We start from the raw sequence: 20,586 nt of genomic DNA, 5'->3' as shown, positions 1-20,586 counted from the left end.
GGCTGAGGAGTGCAGGGAGAGGGGCTGAGGAGTGCGGGGCTGAGGAGTGCGGGGAGAGGGGCTGAGGAGTGCGGGGCTGAGGAGTGCGGGGAGAGGGGCTGAGGAGTGCGGGGAGAGGGGCTGAGGAGTGCGGGGCTGAGGAGTGCGGGGAGAGGGGCTGAGGAGTGCGGGGAGAGGGGCTGAGGAGTGCGGGGCTGAGGAGTGCGGGGAGAGGGGCTGAGGAGTGTGCGTCTGTGCTCCGTGTTTGTGCGTTTCTGTGGTTCTTGGATACTGAGTCGAAATAAAGTTGTTATTGTTACAACTGCAAAATCATATTATTAATAATAATTATAGTGATTTGGAGGACAGTTTGGTCTCTTGTCTGTTAACCACAGGCTTCCTCTCTAACATGCTAATTATTCAACTGTCCCTGGTGCCCTTGCCTGTCTCTCATTACAGTGTGTGTGTCCTGGGTTCGGTCACATTAAGGGCAGCTGGACCACCATGACTCTTGTGCTATAAATGAGCGTGTGGTTTTCGCTCCCGGCCCCACTGCCATTATAGCGGTCAAATAGTAACTCCCATTGATAGTTTTGTTTCCCCAAGACCTGTCATTTTATTTACAGTGAGTCTGCCAGGCATTTCTGACAGCGTGATCAATCACCATGTCACCAGAACATCCCTCAGCTGTCAACCGGCTCCCCCTGTAACAGACACACAATAGGCGCGGAGACACGATGGGTGAGGAGAGAGAGAGGGGATAACAGAAATTCACAATAGGGCTGTTATTAATTAGCACTCACAATAGGAGTGGAGGCACAGCGAGAGAGAGAGAGAGAGTGTATCCTTTTTTAATAAACGCTCACAATAGGACAGGAAAGGGTGAGAAAAAGAGAGAACGAGAAGGGGGTAGCAGAATCCTTTATTAATACACTGACAATGGATCTGGAGACGCAGTGAGTGAGAGACAGAGGAGATAACAGATAATTCCTCCGTTATAAACACTAACAATAGGAAGGAGAGGAGGTCACAGAGAGTAATAAACAGGACAGGAGGCGCATGGGGAGAGGAGGCTGCTGGGTCAGGTGACCGTACTTTAACTTGCGGTCTGCGCTGCTGTTTACTGCTCCCCTGTAACATCTTGTGCAGCTGTGATTTATTGCGTCGGGTATGAATAGACTTGATATTGTGTTATGGAGGAGACTTTGTGCGCTTGTGTGTGTGTGTACACAGATCTTGCCGTGCTGTTTATTGAGTTAGTTACAGAGCGCAGGGCCGATCGATATTCTGTATTCACACTGAAGCAGAAATTACAGAGAGTGCCTCGGACTTGCTCTATGCTGCTTCCCCCTCCTATTATCTCCTCTCCGTGTCACCGTGTGCGTCGGCACACATCGTACCCACCGGCCCCGTCACTGACACTCACCGGCTGCTCGGCTGGCTGATTGCCTGACGGGCTGACACACCTGCTGCACCGTGATTATGTCCCTGCGTGTTTGTTTGCTTGTGTGGGTGTGCTGTTCCTACTGTACTGCACTGTAGTGTGAGGCGTTTGTCTGCCTGCCTGTTTATCTGTTGCTTATTACTGAGGACTTCTCCGATTCCTCTCTGTCTCTCTCACACACTCTCTCCTGTAGTGTGTGTATTCATTACTGAGGGCTTCTCTGCTCTCTCTCTCTCTCACTCACTCACTCACTCACTTCCTCTGTATTATTAGGGGGGTTCCCTGTTTGTGTTCAGCTTCTGCTGTGTATGCCTTCTGGACTGATGTACACACTGGTTCTCTCTCTCTCTTACTGCCTGCCTGACTGACTGACTCCCTCTCACTTTTCTTTTACAAAATCACTCCCACTGTCTTTTTCTTTCTCTCTTGATCTCACTCTCCACTCCCACAAAAAAACAATTCGGCCTCTGGAGGATGTATAAAACGACGCACGCATGGGAAGTGGGCGTGGGGGGAAGCTATCTAATGTCGCACACAGTGCATCTCTGAAGCCCATTGAGTTTGATCGATTTGCAGGCTGAGGAGAGAATCCGCTTGTAACGCTTCATGTGAGGGATTCAGTCGGCGATTCAAATGCAGTGCATGTATAGACTTTGTAATGTTTGGTAATTCAAGATGGCTGATCCATAGGAGGTGCCTGGGGATATACAGTTACAGTGTGGTATTTGAATTCAACTTCATTGGAAATAGTTGTTTGGCGGTTTGTTTAGGTAACTGACTTGATTGGACTGAGTTAAGAGATTGTGTAAACCGTGGACTACCGCTGTGCTGAGGTCTTGACAGAAGGTCACAGAGTTGTTGTTTGTAGTGGTAAACAAGATGTAAACCAGTTCAGTTCAAAGGTTGAGTAATACACACAGGCCAAAGGTCATGCACTGATATTCTGTAGAGATCAACAGTTATGTAAAGGATGATAAATAGCCATAAAGTCATTCCCATGAGCTGTAGTGCATCATCCAGAAGCAGTTAAATTGCCATGGTGACAGTCACACCATGTCTAAAATTTATTCCAAACCGAGATGGCAAGCCCTTAAACAGACATGTCAGTGCAGGAGCTTTGTGTGTCTGTCTGGGAGCTGTTTTATCTCGCTTGATTTGAATAAATTGGACAAAACGGCCAGAATGTCACGCTGGGCAGACTCGTGCCTTGTGTATTATGTTGCCAGTGATGGCTGCAATACTGGTGCAGGTGTAAAATGAACACCATACTTTAATTTGCAGGCGAATTGTGGAATTAATAACCAGAAGTTACCAGTTACTCTTTCCCCAGTTTGACACTAAACAGCTACACTAATTCTGCCAGATTCAGCACATGGACAAGGACAATTAGAAGCTCTGTTGCTAATTGGCTGTTGGCAGTTACACAGGGTTGCTGGTGATAATTGCTCAGTGTAACAGTGCCTGCCTCCCCCTAAATCCCAGTCCAATAGGAGCTTCATCCCCATGTACATTTCACTCCTGCCCACCTTTTAATTACCACGGTGGACTAATTAGTGGCTTAATTGGCTCAAATATCCATCCCCCCCATCTCTGTGTCTCAGTCAGCCTCATTAAAATATCACCATAATTAAGCCACAGTGAAGATTTGGCAGTGTTGGTTCCCCGACAACCTGGTCTGAAACCTCTTAGTGTCGATCGGGCTCTTTCAAGAGGCGCCGATGTATTTAAAGTACTTGTCACTTCTGTCACTGTGCTAATTATCCAACACCTCTGTCCTGATTAGAGAGGCTGATTCTACAGCTGAACGACAAAGGTGAAGCACGGCTCAGCTCACAGGCTAAACAGTGGATTGGGAAGCTGGCTCTATAGTCAATTCGCATGACGGATAGCTGTGGAGTTGTTTTCCGAGTTGGTTAGTTGTTGACTTCCCAAGTCTGTCAGTATTTATATTGTTTTGTAAATATATGAAAAACATTTACTTTTGTGGCTGAATGTTTTCAGTTTGAAAAGTCTGTGGAGCATTGATTCAATGTCTCGGTGGATTTAAGACGGAGTTGAAACTGGGGATGTGTACAGTTTGACTGCCGCATTAGATAGTTCCCTTTATTTATTAACCCTGTGCTTTTCATTTACATCTGGTGTCCTGGTCCTGCAGAGACACAGTCCAGTCCAGTCCAGTCCAGCAGGGTCTCAGCCCTGGTCCTGCAGAGAGACAGTCCAGTCCAGCAGGGTCTCAGCCATAAATCCAGAACTATCACGTCCCGTCCCCCCACAGTCCTTCAAAAAGGATGATGTATGTGGTAATAAAACTACACTCGTATGTCCCTTAAGTATCCAATAGCGGCACACGTGGGTCCGCTCTGTCAGTGAGCAGTCTGGTCTCAGCGTGTCGAAATTAGTGTTTTGAAAGGTTGAGGACACTCAGCGATGGCCATATGATTGCAGTGCCTTTTAAATAAAAAAAAATATATAATATGGTTCGCTTACTGACTGTAAGTCTATTTTCTATAAAGACAAAGGTGTGGGAATCTCCCGTCACGGTGAACGCAGTGTCACCCAAATTCTGCCTCCTGCTCAAATTGTAAACCGTTACTGACCCGAGTCGCCCAGACAGACAGTCGGGTAGTCGTTCATCATTAGGTCCTTCACCTCAGACATCTACAAATTCAGAAATACAGTCACTGTGGCCATAACAGTCAATATAGCAATCAGATGGAGAGCATAGCAAAGCAAAGCCCCAGGAGAAAAATCCAGCTCTGGGTGGTGCCAAGGCTAGAGAGTCTGCCACCCCTCCGGGCAGCTAGTGAGAGTTAAAGAAAGAAACTGTTAAATCTGTGTTAAGTGTGTGTGTGTGTGTGTGTGGGGTGGGTCGTCCGAATGCTGGAGAACCACTGGCGTTAGCCGGCAGCTATCAAACAGTTAACTGTGCGCTGACTGGTGGATGATTCTAAAAGGGCCCCTGCTATTGGCTGACACAGCTCTGCATTGAAGAACAGATCAAAGGAGAGAGAGAGAGAGAGAGAGAGAGAGTGAAAAGTGTGTGTGTGTGTGTGTGTGTGTGGGGGGGGGCTGTTGACATGGCAACGGTTGCCAGAGCAATGGGAGAGTTCAAACACACACATTGGTTCCTATCTCCACTAATGGATAGATGGATGGATAGATACAGATAGATAGGCAGATAATGAGCTTGATAGAGGGATACAGAGAAGAGAGGTGAACGCGTTCCGTTTCAACTGGCAACTTTGACGTCAAAGAACGAGGGGGTTATGGGGCCTGCGAAGGAGTGATTCACCCGTCACTTTCAGCTGTGTCGTGTTGCCTAAAAGTCCCTGATAAATTGTTTGAGATGATGTTTAGGGATGCTGTCTTACTGTGTTTTAGCCATGGATGAGACGGGGTAGATCGGCCTTCTTGGTGGATATGATGTGAAATGTATTATAGAGAGAGGGAGAGAGTAAGGGGGAGTGAGTGTGTGTGTGTGTGTGTGTGTGTGTGAGGGAGGGAGGGAGGGAGGGAGTGAGTGAGTGGGAGAGATGGGGGCAGTAAGAGGAGGAGGAGGAGGAGGAGAAAGGGAGAGAGAAAAAGAGTTGGAGATGGAGGAAGAATAAGGGGGTGTGTGAGGGGGACAGGGGAAATGAGAGAGGGGTAGAATGGAAGAGGGAGAGGGAGTAAGTGGTGGAGTGAGAGTGGGAGAGTGAGGGGGAAGTGAGAGGAGGAGAGAGCGAGAGAGAGAGTATAGCTCCCATTGCAGCTGCTCTGTAGACAGATGGATGGATTGATGAAGAGAGAGATGAACAGACTCGATGAAGATTTGGCTCCCACTGCCTCTGTGTAGATCTGCAGACAGAAATGGATGGATAGGTGCGCAGAGGGAGAGTTGGGGCATGTAGAGATGGATAAAGCTTCTGGGGTCATGACTGTATCCGCTCTATAGTCCAGCAAAGTGATGGATTGATGTTCAATAAAGCCCCGTTTCATTCCTACTGACGACTCTTTTCTCTGGTGCTCTCTCTACCTCTTCTCTCGCTCTCTCTGTCTCCCCCCCTCACTCTTCCTCTCGCTCTGTCTCTCTCGCCCTCATCTCAATTCAATCCGGTCCAATTTCGCTTTTATTGGTCTGACACGATTTTCTAAATTTGGCCGTCGTAAACAATAGCATCTTATCAACACACACAGCACGCTTGCTGCCTGCCGCCTCCCTCTCACTCTCCTCTCTTTCTCTCTCTCTCCCTCTTCTTCCATTCCTCTCTCTCTCATTAAGGAGGTCTCTGTATTATTGGAATGACCTCTATCGATCTTAATTCAGCCTGAGAGACCGACAAACTGAGACAAATCTCATTGCAGTCTCCTTCTCTCATGCTTGCTTTTTCCCCCCTCTTCCTTTTCTCCATTCAGTGTGCCAGACAGCCAGTCAGTCCGTCCCCGTGCCAGTCAGTTAATACTTCCCTGTGTCAATAAGTGCGTCCCTGTGCCAGTCAGTTAATACGTCCCTGTGCGAGTCAGTCTGTCTGTCGGTCTGTGGATCAGCCAGTGTGTCAAGTAAATCGGTCAGTGCATCAATCAAGGCAGCATGTCGGTCAAGTGGCACGTCAGGCCGTCAGTGAGTGTCAGAGAGTCACTCAGGCAGCGTGATGATCAGTGAGTCATTCAGCGTGTGTGCATGTCCAATTACACATTAATCACAAAGTGCAACAAAGAATCCCTGGGTACTAAACACTCAAAACAGGAGAGAGAAAGCGAGAGAGTGAGTGGGGGTAGGGGAGACTGCACTGTGTGGGCCTGTGTGCCATGGCGTGGCCTGTGCCAGTACCGTCTTAATGAGGAGGTTTAAAGCTGCCGTGGGAAGGTGATTTAGGGGCTATAGAGGGAGGTCAGAGACTCTGGGGAAAGGTTAATGAATTCCTCTGTCTCTCTCCGACTCCGAGACTCACACAGACACATGCACACACTCCGAGATGCACGTACACCGAGACACACACTGCCACTCACTCCGAGACGCGCACACACTCTGATCCCGAGACGCACTCGCTCTCGCTCACACTGACACTCTCGGACAGAGAGTGTCAGTGTTAAACGCTTGTGATCCGGGTGATTAAACCCCAAAGCCATTTTCTCTCTCTTCTCTCCAGTTCCTCAAGAGCAGTCCTGTAAAGCCACAGAGTGTCATGTGATGATTTTAATTATAATTAAAGGAGAAGATCTGATGCCCTGATTGGCTGGCCGATACACGCACCGACTGACTGATCTAAAGCAATGAATCCATATAGCAGCACTGGGCATGTTAGTTTTGTCTTCTGTGGAGAAATCAAGTGAAGTCTTTCAGTAGGTGGTTAATGTACTTTTTTATGGGCTGTTTTACTTCCGTTTTGGGGAATTAATCCATCACGAATTCTTTTTCTGACGTACAAGTGGCTCAGAACACAGAGAGGAACCCTGTGGATTTAAAAATAAATGCGTTAACTGCTGCGTTTGTTTAATCAGTGCAGTGGTTTTCCTTGTGTCCTTGTTAATGCCAAACCATTGTTATTTGGCATTTATGAGCGGGCAAATGCAAAAATACTTTCCCCATCTTATAGTTTTTCTTGTTCTCCATTAATCCCACTGCGGTTGATTTTGACTTATGAGTGTTGCGATGCTGCCAAGTGAAATAAAATATGATATCCTCATGCCTTGTGATAAATTGAAAGATAAAAAATATAGAACAAATAAAGGAATGGAACTCCCCCATGGCTCATACCAGGACACTTGATCTCTACAGACCTGTTTCTGCTCCTGGAAAACACCCTCTTACTGGACTTGTCATATTCCTGGCTCATCCCATCCATCTGAACTGAGTGAAGGACGAGGAGAGGCTGTAAACTTTGCACTGCTCCTCTAAGTTTTGTTATGTCTTTAACTTGTCTGAACCGTCTGCAATCTCCGTGGTTCTCTCCAGGCCGAATTGGCGCCCAAGCGAACTCGGAAGATTTAATTGGGAAAATTACCAAAGTTTAACTAACATTTACTCAACCCGCTGCATCGCTGAATGGTTTTGTTTCAAGGGAAGGACGTGCGTGCTTTAGGAGCAGGGCCTTGCATCTGGCTGAGCTGGGATAAACGGGCTCAATATCCCAATTAAACGAGCACGGAAGCTGGCGAACGATTTCTCTCGCACGGAAGCGGACAAATCCATGAGTTAATGAGACGGGGGAGAGTTAGAGGACCACATTTGTTTTAGGAGGCCAATTGACTGGGCAAAGTTCAAAGCAATCACTTGTTTTTCATTATTATTATTATTTGTTAATTGGGCTGATTTACGTGAGCCTGTAGGAAATCTTTACAGAAAGTAACATCCGCTGGTGACTTTCCTGACAGCGTCTCCTAGTCGTAGGTGTTTTTATAATCAGACGCTGGTGGACTGTGTCGATGACAGCAATCCTTCAGGTCTGTCTGTATTGGAGTTGACAGCTGGGCTGACTGGTGGCTATTAAGCATTGACTGATTGAGGATTCAGCCTGTAAACCTGGTCTGTCATTTCCAGCTCCCTAGGGTCCTCATTGTGTCTGATTGACTGTGGCAGCATTCTGATTGGTCAAGCCACTCTGTGTGTTCGTTAGAGTGCCACACTTAACTTCTCAGGGCTTTAATTCTAGGTGATTAACAGCTCACTGTTTCTGACTGTAAACCCAGCCATGTTTGATTCCCCCCCCCCTGTTAATTCTTCAGGGTTTCAGTCATGGATGATTGAGGTTGCTAGAATTCCCCTGTTTATTTCCTCAGGATGGTTGAGGTTTCTGACTGTAAACCCAGTCTTTTCATTCCAAGTACCCTGTGCGTCTCTGAGCCTCTGGGTTCCCGTGGCTCTGACTGTAAATGTAGCCTGTTTGTTGGTTCCCATTCCCCGCGGTGAAGTTGTCCAGGGCCCTGACTGTTAACGGTCTAAACTGCCGAGTCAGCGCAGTTTGGGGGGGATTACAGGAGATTACAGCGATCTCCTCTCCAATACCGTTCTTCTGTGATAACGGCTAATTGGGAACTGCAGAACACGTCTCCATCTGATAAAGAAGAAAAGAATGAAAGGATAGGGGATAAAAGTGTTTATTTAATTTAAAGACGGACTCATTTGCCATTTGGGAGTAATTAGCTACGCCTTGTTCTTAGAAGTCCAAGTTATAGAGGGGGGGATAGAGGTTTGGTGGGACCAAATAAAACCAGAAAGATTAAAGATGTGTACCTAGTAGCATATTAATTTATTTATTGTAGGTTTGTGTTGTATCTGTACTTTTCTTTCTGAAAATGAGCCCAACTTGGGAAGCAGTGGCTTTCATGAGGGAGGCCCCTGGGCAGCCCTACCCCCACAGGGCTATCTCTTGCCTCTCTATAACCAGCAAGGGTCCTAGTCTAATTGCCGGCAACGTGTCTGTGTGAATGGAGCAGGAAAATGATTGTCGGCAAATTCAGCATCAAGTCCTTGCGTGTTGACACAGGGTGTCAGCTAACTGCCATAACCAATCAGAATTGGGGTGCATTTGAGACCACAACACAAAGGTTAAGCCACCTTTGACCAAGAACTTGTGACCAAATGGCAGAGGTTTAAAATAATATAGTTGTAGCAATTCTGAGTGATATTGATGAACCAACAGGTTGCTGTATGTAATGCTAACTATTGTCACACTTCAGAAGTTATGTACCAATAAATCATGCAAACTTTATTATCTCTATACAGGCAAACGTGCTACCCCCCTCACACTGGGTTAGTTTCAAACAAAATCGGTTCAGTTTGTTTGCTTTGAAACGATGTATCCGTCAGTGCGCTGCTGTTCACTGTCTTGTGTACAAACTGCTCCGTTCGTAACTCGGGTTTGTTTTCATGATTCACGTGCGTGTTTTCTCAGGACTCCGATCGTATTGCAATAATAAAGTGAGCTTGGTTCCTTTTGTATTAATTAAACACCGGATATTAACATTTTACATGATTAGTGCATATGAGAAATTGCAGCATAACACATACAATAACAAATACATATGATGGCAATAAAGTAACAACATCCAGTAGTCTTAACACATTTGACAGTCTACTTCTGATACAACCAAAAAATACATGGGTGTGTTCACATTGTGCAGGATGTGCGCAGATCTGACCAGCAAAGCAATTCATTTTCACGAACTTTGACGTTTATGTGTATCATGAATACATACAATATTGACACTGTATGCAGTTACTGAACACAACAATATGCTGCTATACTTGTGAATATTATAATCAGTGCACATTGCGCTGCTGAATGGTGATTGTTTTGCCTGTATAAAAATATACAATAACAGTGTAAATATCCATATCTAGGAGTATTTTACTGCTACTGCCATACCTTTAAACATATCGTGCTACTTTACATAATACATTAAATGAAGGGTTTTTATATCAATTTGTTTATAGCAAACCTTTTTAAACACAAAGTACAAATAAGCCGCAAAATGATTGAAAAATTACTCGCTCGCAAGCAGCATCTTTAGATAAAATTGTACACGCTGATTTATTGATGTATTACTTTAATTTGCATTATATTCCATTTAGAAAAAAGTTAAATGCCTTTGTAACACCCTTGATGAATTTACCCCAATATCCAATTGTCGTCAGATTACTGATGTTACCATTAACAATAAGTAAATGAACAAATACAAATGCACGTTATCTTAACTGGTACTGTACATGCTTTTAGGTGTCACATTCAAGTTTTCCAGTTGAACTGAACTCGGTTATTTTGCCAAACGGACCGAGACCAACTCTTTCATTGTCTCAGTTTGTTTCGGTTTGTTTGCCAATCGAAATTAGTTGTTTAAATGCTCTGTGATTGCTGGTTCCAGTGCCATACCGCAAAAACGCAACCATACAGCCTGATTAAGTGCTAATGGTGCAATACACACCTAGAGTGACGTGTTGTTCCCCTTTCCCTCCTGACTAGTTCTTGCTAGTGAGTCCGAACCAAACCGGCACCCAGTAAACACAATGGAAGGAAACTGGCAAAACGGGGAAATGATTGCACTTGTACAAATAAATCCAGAGTATGGGGTCCGGGTCTCCTCTCTGGATCCACAGGCTTCTGCAGATACAGTGTTCTTGCTGGGAATCTGTTTTCAGTGTGAATGGATCCTTGCTGGCAATTTTTCAGCATTTCAGTGTGAATGGGGCTCAACTCTGAATTTAGGCCTTCGTTTGAATGAAGTCATTGACTTCATGTCCCCTTTACTCCATGGTTTCGTTGTGTGTTTGCGGTCCTCACTGTTGCGGTGACAGGCTCCCGTGCCCATGTTTTGTTCCGTTTGTTTTCCAATGTGAGGCAGTGGCAGTGGCGGGGGTGGAGGGCGAGGAATGCAGCACAGGGAATCAATAAATGATCAATGACTGGGGAAACCTGCCTCTCTGGAGTGGAGCGGAAAGTTGTGAAGCTACCCTGACCGGTGAACTGTACCAACGAACAGCTGGTCTTGATTCACTCGCCGTGGTACGACGCACTGTCAGCGGCAGGGCTATGTATAGATATGGATACACACACCAGATACAAATGTATATATAGAAGTGCCTATTTGGGTCAATTGTTCTATTTTTTTTTTACTTTTTGTTGGCGCTGAGATAGAGGAGCTGTGAGACTGTTGGCAACATTGGGGGGGGCTGTTTCTAGAGCATGAAACTGCCTTTGTGCCTCTTCATTTAAATCTACCTGGACTAGAAAGGGCCAAGAATGACCCGAAACAAACGAGCAGACTCCTAGTGAGCAGAATAAATTTTCATTGTGGAGAGAGAGGGATACCATGAGGAAGAAGGAGAAGGGATTTGGGGAGGAGGAGAACAAGAAGAAGGTGAACTGGAAGATGATGATAATGGGAGAATTTTGTGGAGACCTTCATCTTTCATGTGTCTGTCCATCTCATCCATTCATCCATTCTTTCTATCTCTCCATATGTACTAATATATCTGTATCCATCCATACATGTAGGAAATGGGGGCTTTGTCCATCTCTCCCATCCATGTGTCTCTGTCCCTGTCGAACCATTCATCCTTGTATACAAAACATGTATATACACTCACCTAAAGGATTATTAGGAACACCTGTTCAATTTCTCATTAATGCAATTATCTAACCAACCAATCACATGGCAGTTGCTTCAATGCATTTAGGGGTGTGGTCCTGGTCAAGACAATCTCATGAACTCCAAACTGAATGTCTGAATGGGAAAGAAAGGTGATTTAAGCAATTTTGAGCGTGGCATGGTTGTTGGTGCCAGACGGGCCGGTCTGAGTATTTCACAATCTGCTCAGTTACTGGGATTTTCACGCACAACCATTTCTAGGGTTTACAAAGAATGGTGTGAAAAGGGAAAAACATCCAGTATGCGGCAGTCCTGTGGGCGAAAATGCCTTGTTGATGCTAGAGGTCAGAGGAGAATGGGCCGACTGATTCAAGCTGATAGAAGAGCAACTTTGACTGAAATAACCACTCGTTACAACCGAGGTATGCAGCAAAGCACGTACAACCTTGAGGCGGATGGGCTACAACAGCAGAAGACCCCACCGGGTACCACTCATCTCCACTACAAATAGGAAAAAGAGGCTACAATTTGCACAAGCTCACCAAAATTGGACCGTTGAAGACTGGAAAAATGTTGCCTGGTCTGATGAGTCTCGATTTCTGTTGACACATTCAGATGGTAGTCAGAATTTGGCGTAAACAGAATGAGAACATGGATCCATCATGCCTTGTTACCACTGTGCAGGCTGGTGGTGGTGGTGTAATGGTGTGGGGGATGTTTTCTTGGCACACTTTAGGCCCCTTAGTGCCAATTGGGCATCGTTTAAATGCCACGGCCTACCTGAGCATTGTTTCTGACCATGTCCATCCCTTTATGACCACCATGTACCCATCCTCTGATGGCTACTTCCAGCAGGATAATGCACCATGTCACAAAGGTCGAATCATTTCAAATTGGTTTCTTGAACATGACAATGAGTTCACTGTACTAAACTGGCCCCCACAGTCACCAGATCTCAACCCAATAGAGCATCTTTGGGATGTGGTGGAACGGGAGCTTCGTGCCCTGGATGTGCATCCCACAAATCTCCATCAACTGCAAGATGCTATCCTACCAATATGGGCCAACATTTCTAAAGAATGCTTTCAGCACCTTGTTGAATCAATGCCACGTAGAATTAAGGCAGTTCTGAAGGCGAAAGGGGGTCAAACACAGTATTAGTATGGTGTTCCTAATAATCCTTTAGGTGAGTGTATAGCTTTGTATGGTCATGACCAGCACTGTAATGAGAGTTTAATTAGGCGAGGGAATGGGCTGACAGTGTGTTACAAGGCACCGCGTTGGATCCACAGTAAACCCCAGGCCTGCACATTCACACAACAGATCGGTCCGCCGTCTGTGACGAGGCACGCTGGCCTCTCAAATAAGCAGACCCTGAAATAAGTTGACTCAGCCCTGGGAATGAGTTATTTCGTCTCCCTTTATCCAGGTAAGTCGCTTGAACAAATGCTCCCTTTCGATAACCACCTGGCCCTGAAACTTGGTGCCGCTGCAGAATTGCGAAATACAGCCCAGTGTGCACAAACTACAATATACGCGAAGTCCGACACAGTGCAGAGCAGAAGAAATAAGGTCTGCAGGAGAGGATGGAGATCGATATCGCATCACACAATGATCAATTATTTGAATTAATCGGGATTAATGGGGAGGTTCCTCAGCCAAGCATTTGACAGCATAGATCCTGGCTTTGAACGCAGAAGGCCTGATGAGTGAGCGGCCGACATTGCAAGATCCTCAGCCCGCAGCTCTCTCCCTCTCGGTGCCATGTTGATGCGTCTGTGTTAACCTCCCTCTTTCTCCATGCTGCCAGTGCATATTACACTTAGTTTAAAAGGGATATAAGCCAGATGTGTGAAAAAACAGGTACGGTAATGTTTAAAAATAAAGCTGTGAACCTGTTTCTCCCTCTCCCCCCTTCTCACTTTCACTCTCTCTCTCTCTCTCTCTCTCTCTTTTAATCCTCTCAGTGTCTCTGGGCTCAGTCAGTGGCTCCTCACAGCCAGCGTTGCTGTGGAAACCACAAAGCTGGATATGGTGCCTTTGATAAATTATTAACACTGACATTTCACTGAGAGAAAGAGAGAGGGAGAGAAGGAGGGAGGGAGATGTCATGTCAGAGAGAGGGAGGGAGAAGTAAAGTCAGAAATGCAGAGGGACAGACAGAAAGATGTTAAGTCGGAGAGATGAAGGGGGGGAGAGAGATCTGAAGTCGGAAAGAGAGAGAGAGAAGCTCTTGGTCAGAGAAATGTTGAAAAAGAAAGGAAGAGGGAGATGGAGGGAGAGAGATTCACACAGGAAAAGGGACGTACTGTAGATCGAACTGCATTAAAACCGAGAGTTAGAGAGAGAGAGAGAGAGAGCACCATCTCAAGCATCGCTCTCCTCTCCCACACTCTCTCTCTCGCTCCCTCTCTCTCTGTGATGAGAGGTGTCTAACTGCATTAAAATCCAGACACAGCTGTGATGTACTGAGAGAGAGAGAGAGAGAGAGAGAGAGAGAGAGAGAGAGATGGGCTAGTACTCTCTCTCCCTCCCTCAGCCACTTTCCCACTCACTCAGTCTACTTCTCCCCCTCATTTCTCTCTCTCTCTCTCTCTCTCTCTCTCTCTCTCTCTCTCAGTATCAGACTCGAGATGTCAAAGTCAATTAGAAAGCACACCTGCTGTATCTCTATGAGTGGGGCAGCTGCGCGGCTCTCCATCACTCACAGCCGGATTTTGGACGGCAGGGGGTTCCGATCACGCATTGTCGGAGATGAGAGGAGCAATCAGCCCTACGCACTCAGTGTGTCAGAGTGTGTGTACGGTGTTATATTATCCCTCTCTCTCTCCCCCGTCAGTGTGACCCGGGTGAGGCGACGAAGCTGCTGTACGACCTGCTGTACACCGAGCCCATTAAGATTGTGCTAATGCCCGGCTGCAGCTCCGTCTCTACACTGGTAGCGGAGGCGGCGCGGATGTGGAACCTCATAGTGGTGAGAGGGACTGGACTCTGGACACTCGGACTGGACACTGACCGCTCAGTCCCGCACCCGCTCACTGTGTGCCTTGACTGACGCGGGCCGACGCACCGATGCAGGGCTGGAATGAGTCATGTGCTTGTGGTAACTTCTTCATCCCTCTCCCTCTCAGTTGTCGTACGGCTCCAGCTCCCCCGCCCTGTCCAATCGCGAGCGCTTCCCCACGTTCTTCCGCACGCACCCCAGCGCCACCCTGCACAACCCCACCCGCGTGCAGCTCTTCCAGAAGTGGAAGTGGACCAAGATTGCCACCATCCAGCAGACCACGGAGGTCTTCACCTCGGTGCGTGTGTGTGTGTGTGTGCATCTGTCTTAGCGTGTCTCTGGCATTTTCTGTTTCAGTGCAGGACTAATCGACTTTAGTGTCCAGTCATTCAGGCAGGCAGGCAGTTTTGACCTCTCTCTCTCTCTCTCTCTCTCTCTCTCTCCCTCTCTCCGCAGACCCTGGATGATCTGGAACAGAGAGTGAAGGAGGCTGGGATTGAGATCAGTGTCAGACAGAGCTTTCTGTCGGATCCTGCTGTCGCTGTCAAGAACCTCAAGGTGCTCGACTGAGAGCAGAGTAAAACTGAGCTTAATGCAGTACAGACAGCACAGAAGTAGTACAGCACAGTGCAATACTGTTAAATACAGTACAGTTTAATACAGCACAGTGCCCCACACTTAATATTCGGTACAGTGCACAATCCAGTGTACATATATTATAAATGTACAACAGTGCAGCACAGCAGAGTGAAATACAGAGCAGCACACTACAATGGCGTAATCCAACAGCCACGGTACTCTGTAAGGAGCAGTTGGGTGAGAGGGTTTGTCAGAGCGGAGATGTAACTCTTTCGTCCCCTCTTTGTGCGTCTCTGTGCGTGTGTTTGTGTGTCTGTCTGTGTAGCGTCAGGATGCTCGGATCATTGTGGGGCTGTTCTACGAGACGGAAGCTCGGAAGGTGTTCTGTGAGGTAAGAGGTTATACACTGCCCCCCCCTCTGCAATACACCACACCTGAAAGAGACAGAGATGCAGAGAGAGAGTGTGAATAGAGTACTAATACAGCGCAGTCCAGACAAGACAGTGTGTGTGTGTAGAAAGAGAGAGAAATGGAGAATGTGTGTGAATAACAGAGTGCTAATACAGCACAGTCCAGACACATGGACAGAGAGAGACGGGGGCAGTAACACACTATAGCACAGTATGTTATGATTGGGACTGTCAGGGTCTGCTCAGCAGTGTGCAGAAACCTCAGTGTCCTGCTATATCGGCAACCGCTCTGCCGACTAACCCTCTCTCCATCTCCCAGGTGTTCAAGGAGAAGCTGTATGGGAAGAAGTACGTGTGGTTCCTGATTGGCTGGTACGCCGACAACTGGTTCAAGACCAAGGACCCGTCCATCAACTGCACTGTGGAGAACATGACCGAGGCCGTGGAGGGGCACGTCACCACAGAGATCCTCATGCTGAACCCAGAGAGTACCAAGGGGGCATCCAACCTGGTACGCTGACATGCTGACACGCTGACACACTGACGTCACGCCACATTAACCCCCTGCCCTCCCCTCACATTTAACCCCCTGCCCTCCCCTCACAGACGTCTCAAGAGTTCCTGGAGAAGCTGATGTCACGGCTGGGGGGCATGAACCCTGAGGAGACGGGAGGCTTCCAGGAAGCCCCGCTGGCGTACGACGCGGTGTGGGCGCTGGCGCTGGCACTCAACAAGACGGCCTCCGCGCTGGCCAAGAAGGGGCTGCGGCTGGAGGACTTCAACTACAACAACCACAACATAACCAACGAGATCTACAAAGCCATGAACTCATCCTCCTTCGACGGGGTGTCGGTGAGGAGACCGCAGTGGTAGGACAGAGGAGGAGAGGGAGGGAGGAGGCCAGGGACTTGTCCTCTGTAGATGTGGATAAATCATGTATAGGCACGGAGTGTGTTTAATGTGGAGGTTTGTTGTGTAAACGCCTGATGGAGCTGCCCCTGGTTCAAGTGCCTGTCCAGTGTCCAGGGTCCAGCTTTTGGGCTGTGATATTATGTCTTGGGATCATAGTGTCTTGAAGGGGGTGGGTTGTGTTTTATTCCAGTTCTCTTGGTACTTGTTGGGTGACGATCTGGACATTGTTCACTGTTTGTGTATCGCTGTAGTGACAGATACGCCAATGGCCATGAGACCGAGGGAAGGAGCAGTGAAAGTGCATGAACTCATCTTGTGGTGGGCATTAATATACACACTAGCAGACTGGGTATAGCAGTACAGTAACTCTCTCCTCTCTCTCTCTCTCTCTCAGGGTCACGTCGTGTTTGATGCTCAGGGGTCTCGAATGGCCTGGACTCAGATCGAGCAACTGCAGGGTGAGGATCAAAAAGTACAGTATTGAAGAGTGTAGGACTGTACAGCATCAGAAACACGATGTCCATGTAAAGCTGCTTCGGTCCTGACCTCACTGGCATATATAGAACACCCCTGGGATGGACTGCAACTGTGAAGTCACTATACACTCTCTCTCTGGCACAGAATAGTATACGCTCTTATACAATCTTTGTCGACAGGAATTTCTAAGGAATCCCCTCTTCATACGTGTGTGTGTGTGTGTGTGTTCACAGGTGGGAGCTATAAGAAGATCGGATACTACGACAGCACCAAGGGCAACCTCTCCTGGCTGGGCAATGACAAGTGGATCGGTGAGTCGGCGCAGCCCGCTGGGACATGCCCCCATTGCACACCCGTCCTCTCGGGATTGAAAGAGACTGTATACACAACACTGCACTGCACAACACTTTACTACAGTACACTGCGCTACACTGCACTACCTTATTTTTACACAGTAAACTAAGCTATAGTACACTACAGCACTACACACTGCACTACAGCACGACACACCACATATCTCCATCTCCCTCTCTCTCTCTCTCTCTCTCTCTCTCTCTCTCTCTCTCTCTCTCTCTCTCTCTGCCTGCCATTGCCTGCACTCCCTGTCACCCTGGCAACCACTGCGGCTCTGCTCGCGTCGCCACGGCAACCGCAGCCGGGCCGGAGCAGTGCCTGGTGGGAGCCCCATCTCCATGGCAACCTGTGTCCTGTTACTACCATCAAGGACAAGAGAGGGGGAAAGAGACAGACGGAGAAAGAGAGGGAGAGGTATAGGCTGGGGTAGATGTGTAAGATAGAAAAGGAGAACTGTATCGAGATGAGCGAAAAGGAGGCGGAGACGGAGACGGAGAGAGTGGAAGGAGAGCAGATGCACACCAGTGAGAGAGAGAGAGAGAGAGAAAAGGGCTGAGTGAGAGGGAAGCGGAGGGAAAGAAATGAATTGGGAGCAGCAGAGGGTGACAGAAGGAGAGAGACGGAGGGGGAATTCAAATTGAGAGTGAGAGAGAGAGAAAAGGAGGTGGGTGAGAGAGAGAGAGGGAGGGAAAGGGGAGGTGGTTAGCAGGAGAGGGAGGTACAAGGAGAGAGGAGTGCTGAGAGCGAGAAGAGTGACCCAGTCTGTGTACTGCAGTGTGCTGACAGAGAATTTCACATTGATCCCAGTTTCCCACCATCAGAGCTGTGGAGTCACTGCAAGAAGCTGAGGGACTTACAGACACACACACACACACAATCTCTCTCAGCAATCACTCACACGCACACAGATTGCTGTATAGTGTGTAGTTTGGTGGGATTTGATAATTCGTGGAAGTTTTAAATATTGCTCATGAAATTGTACTGCACTTGAAATATATTTTTTAAGGATTTCTTGCCACGGTTTTTGAGCCGTGACTCACCCTGGAGAAAACGCTATAAATTCCAGTTGTGACATGATTTAGTGTGTAAACTTTGGACTGGCGTGCATTAGAAGTCAATTTGAACAGTATAGACTTGCTGCCGCTGCTGCTGCATTTCCTGTGTGACAGTGACCCCTCGTGGATATCTGTGGAACTGCAGCTTCAGCACTATTTTAGCATTAGCTGATAATAAAATACCAGGATGCTGGAAGAAGACAAGTCTGTATATATCTATATTAACCCTGCCCCCACTTTGTCTCCGTCTCTGTCTTGGGGAAGTTTTAATATGAATCCTGTATCATAGTCTCCAGTCAGCCAGTCTGTTCAATATTATCCCTCCCTAGGCCTGGCCCCCCCCGCTGACCAGACAAAGGTGATCGTGGAGTACAGGTTTCTCTCCCAGAAGCTCTTCGTCTCGGTCGCGGTGTTCGCAGGCCTGGGCATCTTACTGGGCATCATCTGCCTCACCTTTAACATCTACAACAGCAACGTCAGGTATGGTACACCGCCCTGCACGTTTGTCCTTCATGTGTACGACACAGCCGGTCTGCTGTCTCTCGCTCAGTGTGTTGCTCCGCTCTCTTTGTGGTCTGCTCTCCTCCCCCCAGCTGGGTGGCCGGTCTTTTGAGGTCAGGGGTCGGGCCTGCCAGTCTGCGGAAGGGGGCGTCCCTGATGGCAGTGGATTTGGGTCAGTGCAGCAGGAAGTGGGCCTCGTCCTCCCCTTCCCCCTGCCCACACTCTGTCCTCTCTGGACTCCCACGGCTGGCAGTGTCCCTGTGGGCCCGTCCCAGCCGGCGGGGCCCTGATGGATTATGTTCCCATTGAGGTTGGACTGGAATTTGTGTGCCTGGTTCTCGTCTTTCTTCTGGAAGAGCCCGTCTCACTCCCGTCTCGCTCCCTGGCCCAGGTGGAAGAGTTCTACCCTGCTGCTGTCCACCGCCATGCTGCAGTTTTCTAGCTCCTTGTCGTGCTGTCGGGACCCAGAGGGGTTGTCTGTCTTTAATGACTCACTCTAGAGTGCGCAGCTCCTTCACTGTCAGTGTCCCGCTGTCAGTGCTGCCTCGGGGACTCCTCTGTATGAACCCCTCTCTCACTCGCTCTAGAGATGATGTTGATGATTGATAGTGATGATTTCATGAGCAGAATATATTTATCATCTTTTTAAATTTGTAACAAAGGTGTTGAAATGTTCATATTTCTCTCTCTCTCTCAGGTATATCCAGAACTCACAGCCCTATCTGAACAATATGACTGCGGTGGGCTGTATGATGGCTCTGGCCGCTGTGTTCCCTCTGGGCATCGACGGGAACCACGTACGCCGCAGCCAGTTCCCCTTCGTCTGCCAGGTACTCAACACACCAAGCATCCCTGAGCGCAGTAAACGCACTGAGCGTAGTAAACGCACTGAGCGCATTGAGCAACACTGAGCGCTCACTGCACACTGAGCAACACTGAGCACACTGGGCATTCAATACACCAAACGCTGAGCCCCCCCTGTCTCTCTCAGGCTCGGCTGTGGCTGCTGGGTCTGGGCTTCAGTCTGGCCTATGGCAGCATGTTCACCAAGATCTGGTGGGTCCACACGGTCTTCACCAAGAAGGAAGAGAAGAAGGAGAAGCGCAAGGTAACGGTGGCAGGGATGGAGGGGGTGGAGACTGACACACCTGACTGACACAGACGCACTGACTGACAGATATGTTGGTACACTGATGTACTGTCGGTCTCCCTGTCTCCCAGCAGCACCTGGAGCCGTGGAAGCTCTATGCCACAGTGGGTGTCTTGCTGGCCGTGGATATCCTCTCTCTGCTCATCTGGCAGATTGTCGACCCGCTGCACATCACCATAGAGGTACAGCGGCCGCACACTACTGCACTGTACTGTAATGCACTGCAATATACTACACTTCACTGCACATCACCATAGAGGTACAGCGGCCGCACACTACTGCACTGTACTGTAATGCACTGCAATATACTACACTTCACTGCACATCACCATAGAGGTACAGCCAATGCACTCTACTGCAATGTACTGTAGTGTAACAGACTGTACTTCAGTGCCCAGTTACCCTGCTCTGTACCCTGCTGTCCTGCGCTGTACTGCGGGCTGTCCCCGGCCGTGGGGTTATTATTATTATTATTATTATTATTATTTATTTTTATATTTTTATCCAGGGTGACTTACAACATAAGTGCAAAAATACAGAGAAGTACAAGGCATCAATCTATACAAGTTCAACTAAAACATAACAATTCAAAATAATACATTTTACAGATTCCAATTACAATTTACACAAGTACAGTAAGAGACTTCCTACAT

At 47.8% G+C, this 20,586-nt stretch overlaps 1 protein-coding gene across 2 annotated transcripts in view; it reads left to right on the top strand.

Moving 5' to 3' along the window:
• The window catches only part of gabbr1b (gamma-aminobutyric acid (GABA) B receptor, 1b), a 39,482-nt gene that overhangs the window by 12,380 nt on the left and 6,516 nt on the right, over positions 1-20,586 (top strand). Inside the window, exons 6-17 of one of the 2 annotated variants that reach the window (XM_066724148.1) lie at positions 14,331-14,465; positions 14,623-14,793; positions 14,952-15,053; positions 15,400-15,465; positions 15,804-15,995; positions 16,091-16,336; positions 16,791-16,854; positions 17,107-17,184; positions 18,612-18,762; positions 19,481-19,613; positions 19,775-19,891; positions 20,008-20,115. In XM_066724148.1, coding sequence (XP_066580245.1) covers positions 14,331-14,465; positions 14,623-14,793; positions 14,952-15,053; positions 15,400-15,465; positions 15,804-15,995; positions 16,091-16,336; positions 16,791-16,854; positions 17,107-17,184; positions 18,612-18,762; positions 19,481-19,613; positions 19,775-19,891; positions 20,008-20,115 — 1,563 coding nt within the window. Of the gene's footprint in view, positions 1-14,330; positions 14,466-14,622; positions 14,794-14,951; positions 15,054-15,399; positions 15,466-15,803; positions 15,996-16,090; positions 16,337-16,790; positions 16,855-17,106; positions 17,185-18,611; positions 18,763-19,480; positions 19,614-19,774; positions 19,892-20,004; positions 20,116-20,586 lie in introns of both variants that reach the window. The other variant, XM_066724147.1, reaches the window with a different exon arrangement.

Source organism: Amia ocellicauda, chromosome 15 (genome assembly GCF_036373705.1).
Source record: "Amia ocellicauda isolate fAmiCal2 chromosome 15, fAmiCal2.hap1, whole genome shotgun sequence".
In the NCBI taxonomy this organism is placed as follows: Eukaryota; Metazoa; Chordata; class Actinopteri; order Amiiformes; family Amiidae; genus Amia; species Amia ocellicauda.
The sequence above is the reverse complement of the archived record's forward strand: the minus strand, read 5'-3'. Positions and strand labels throughout refer to the sequence as shown.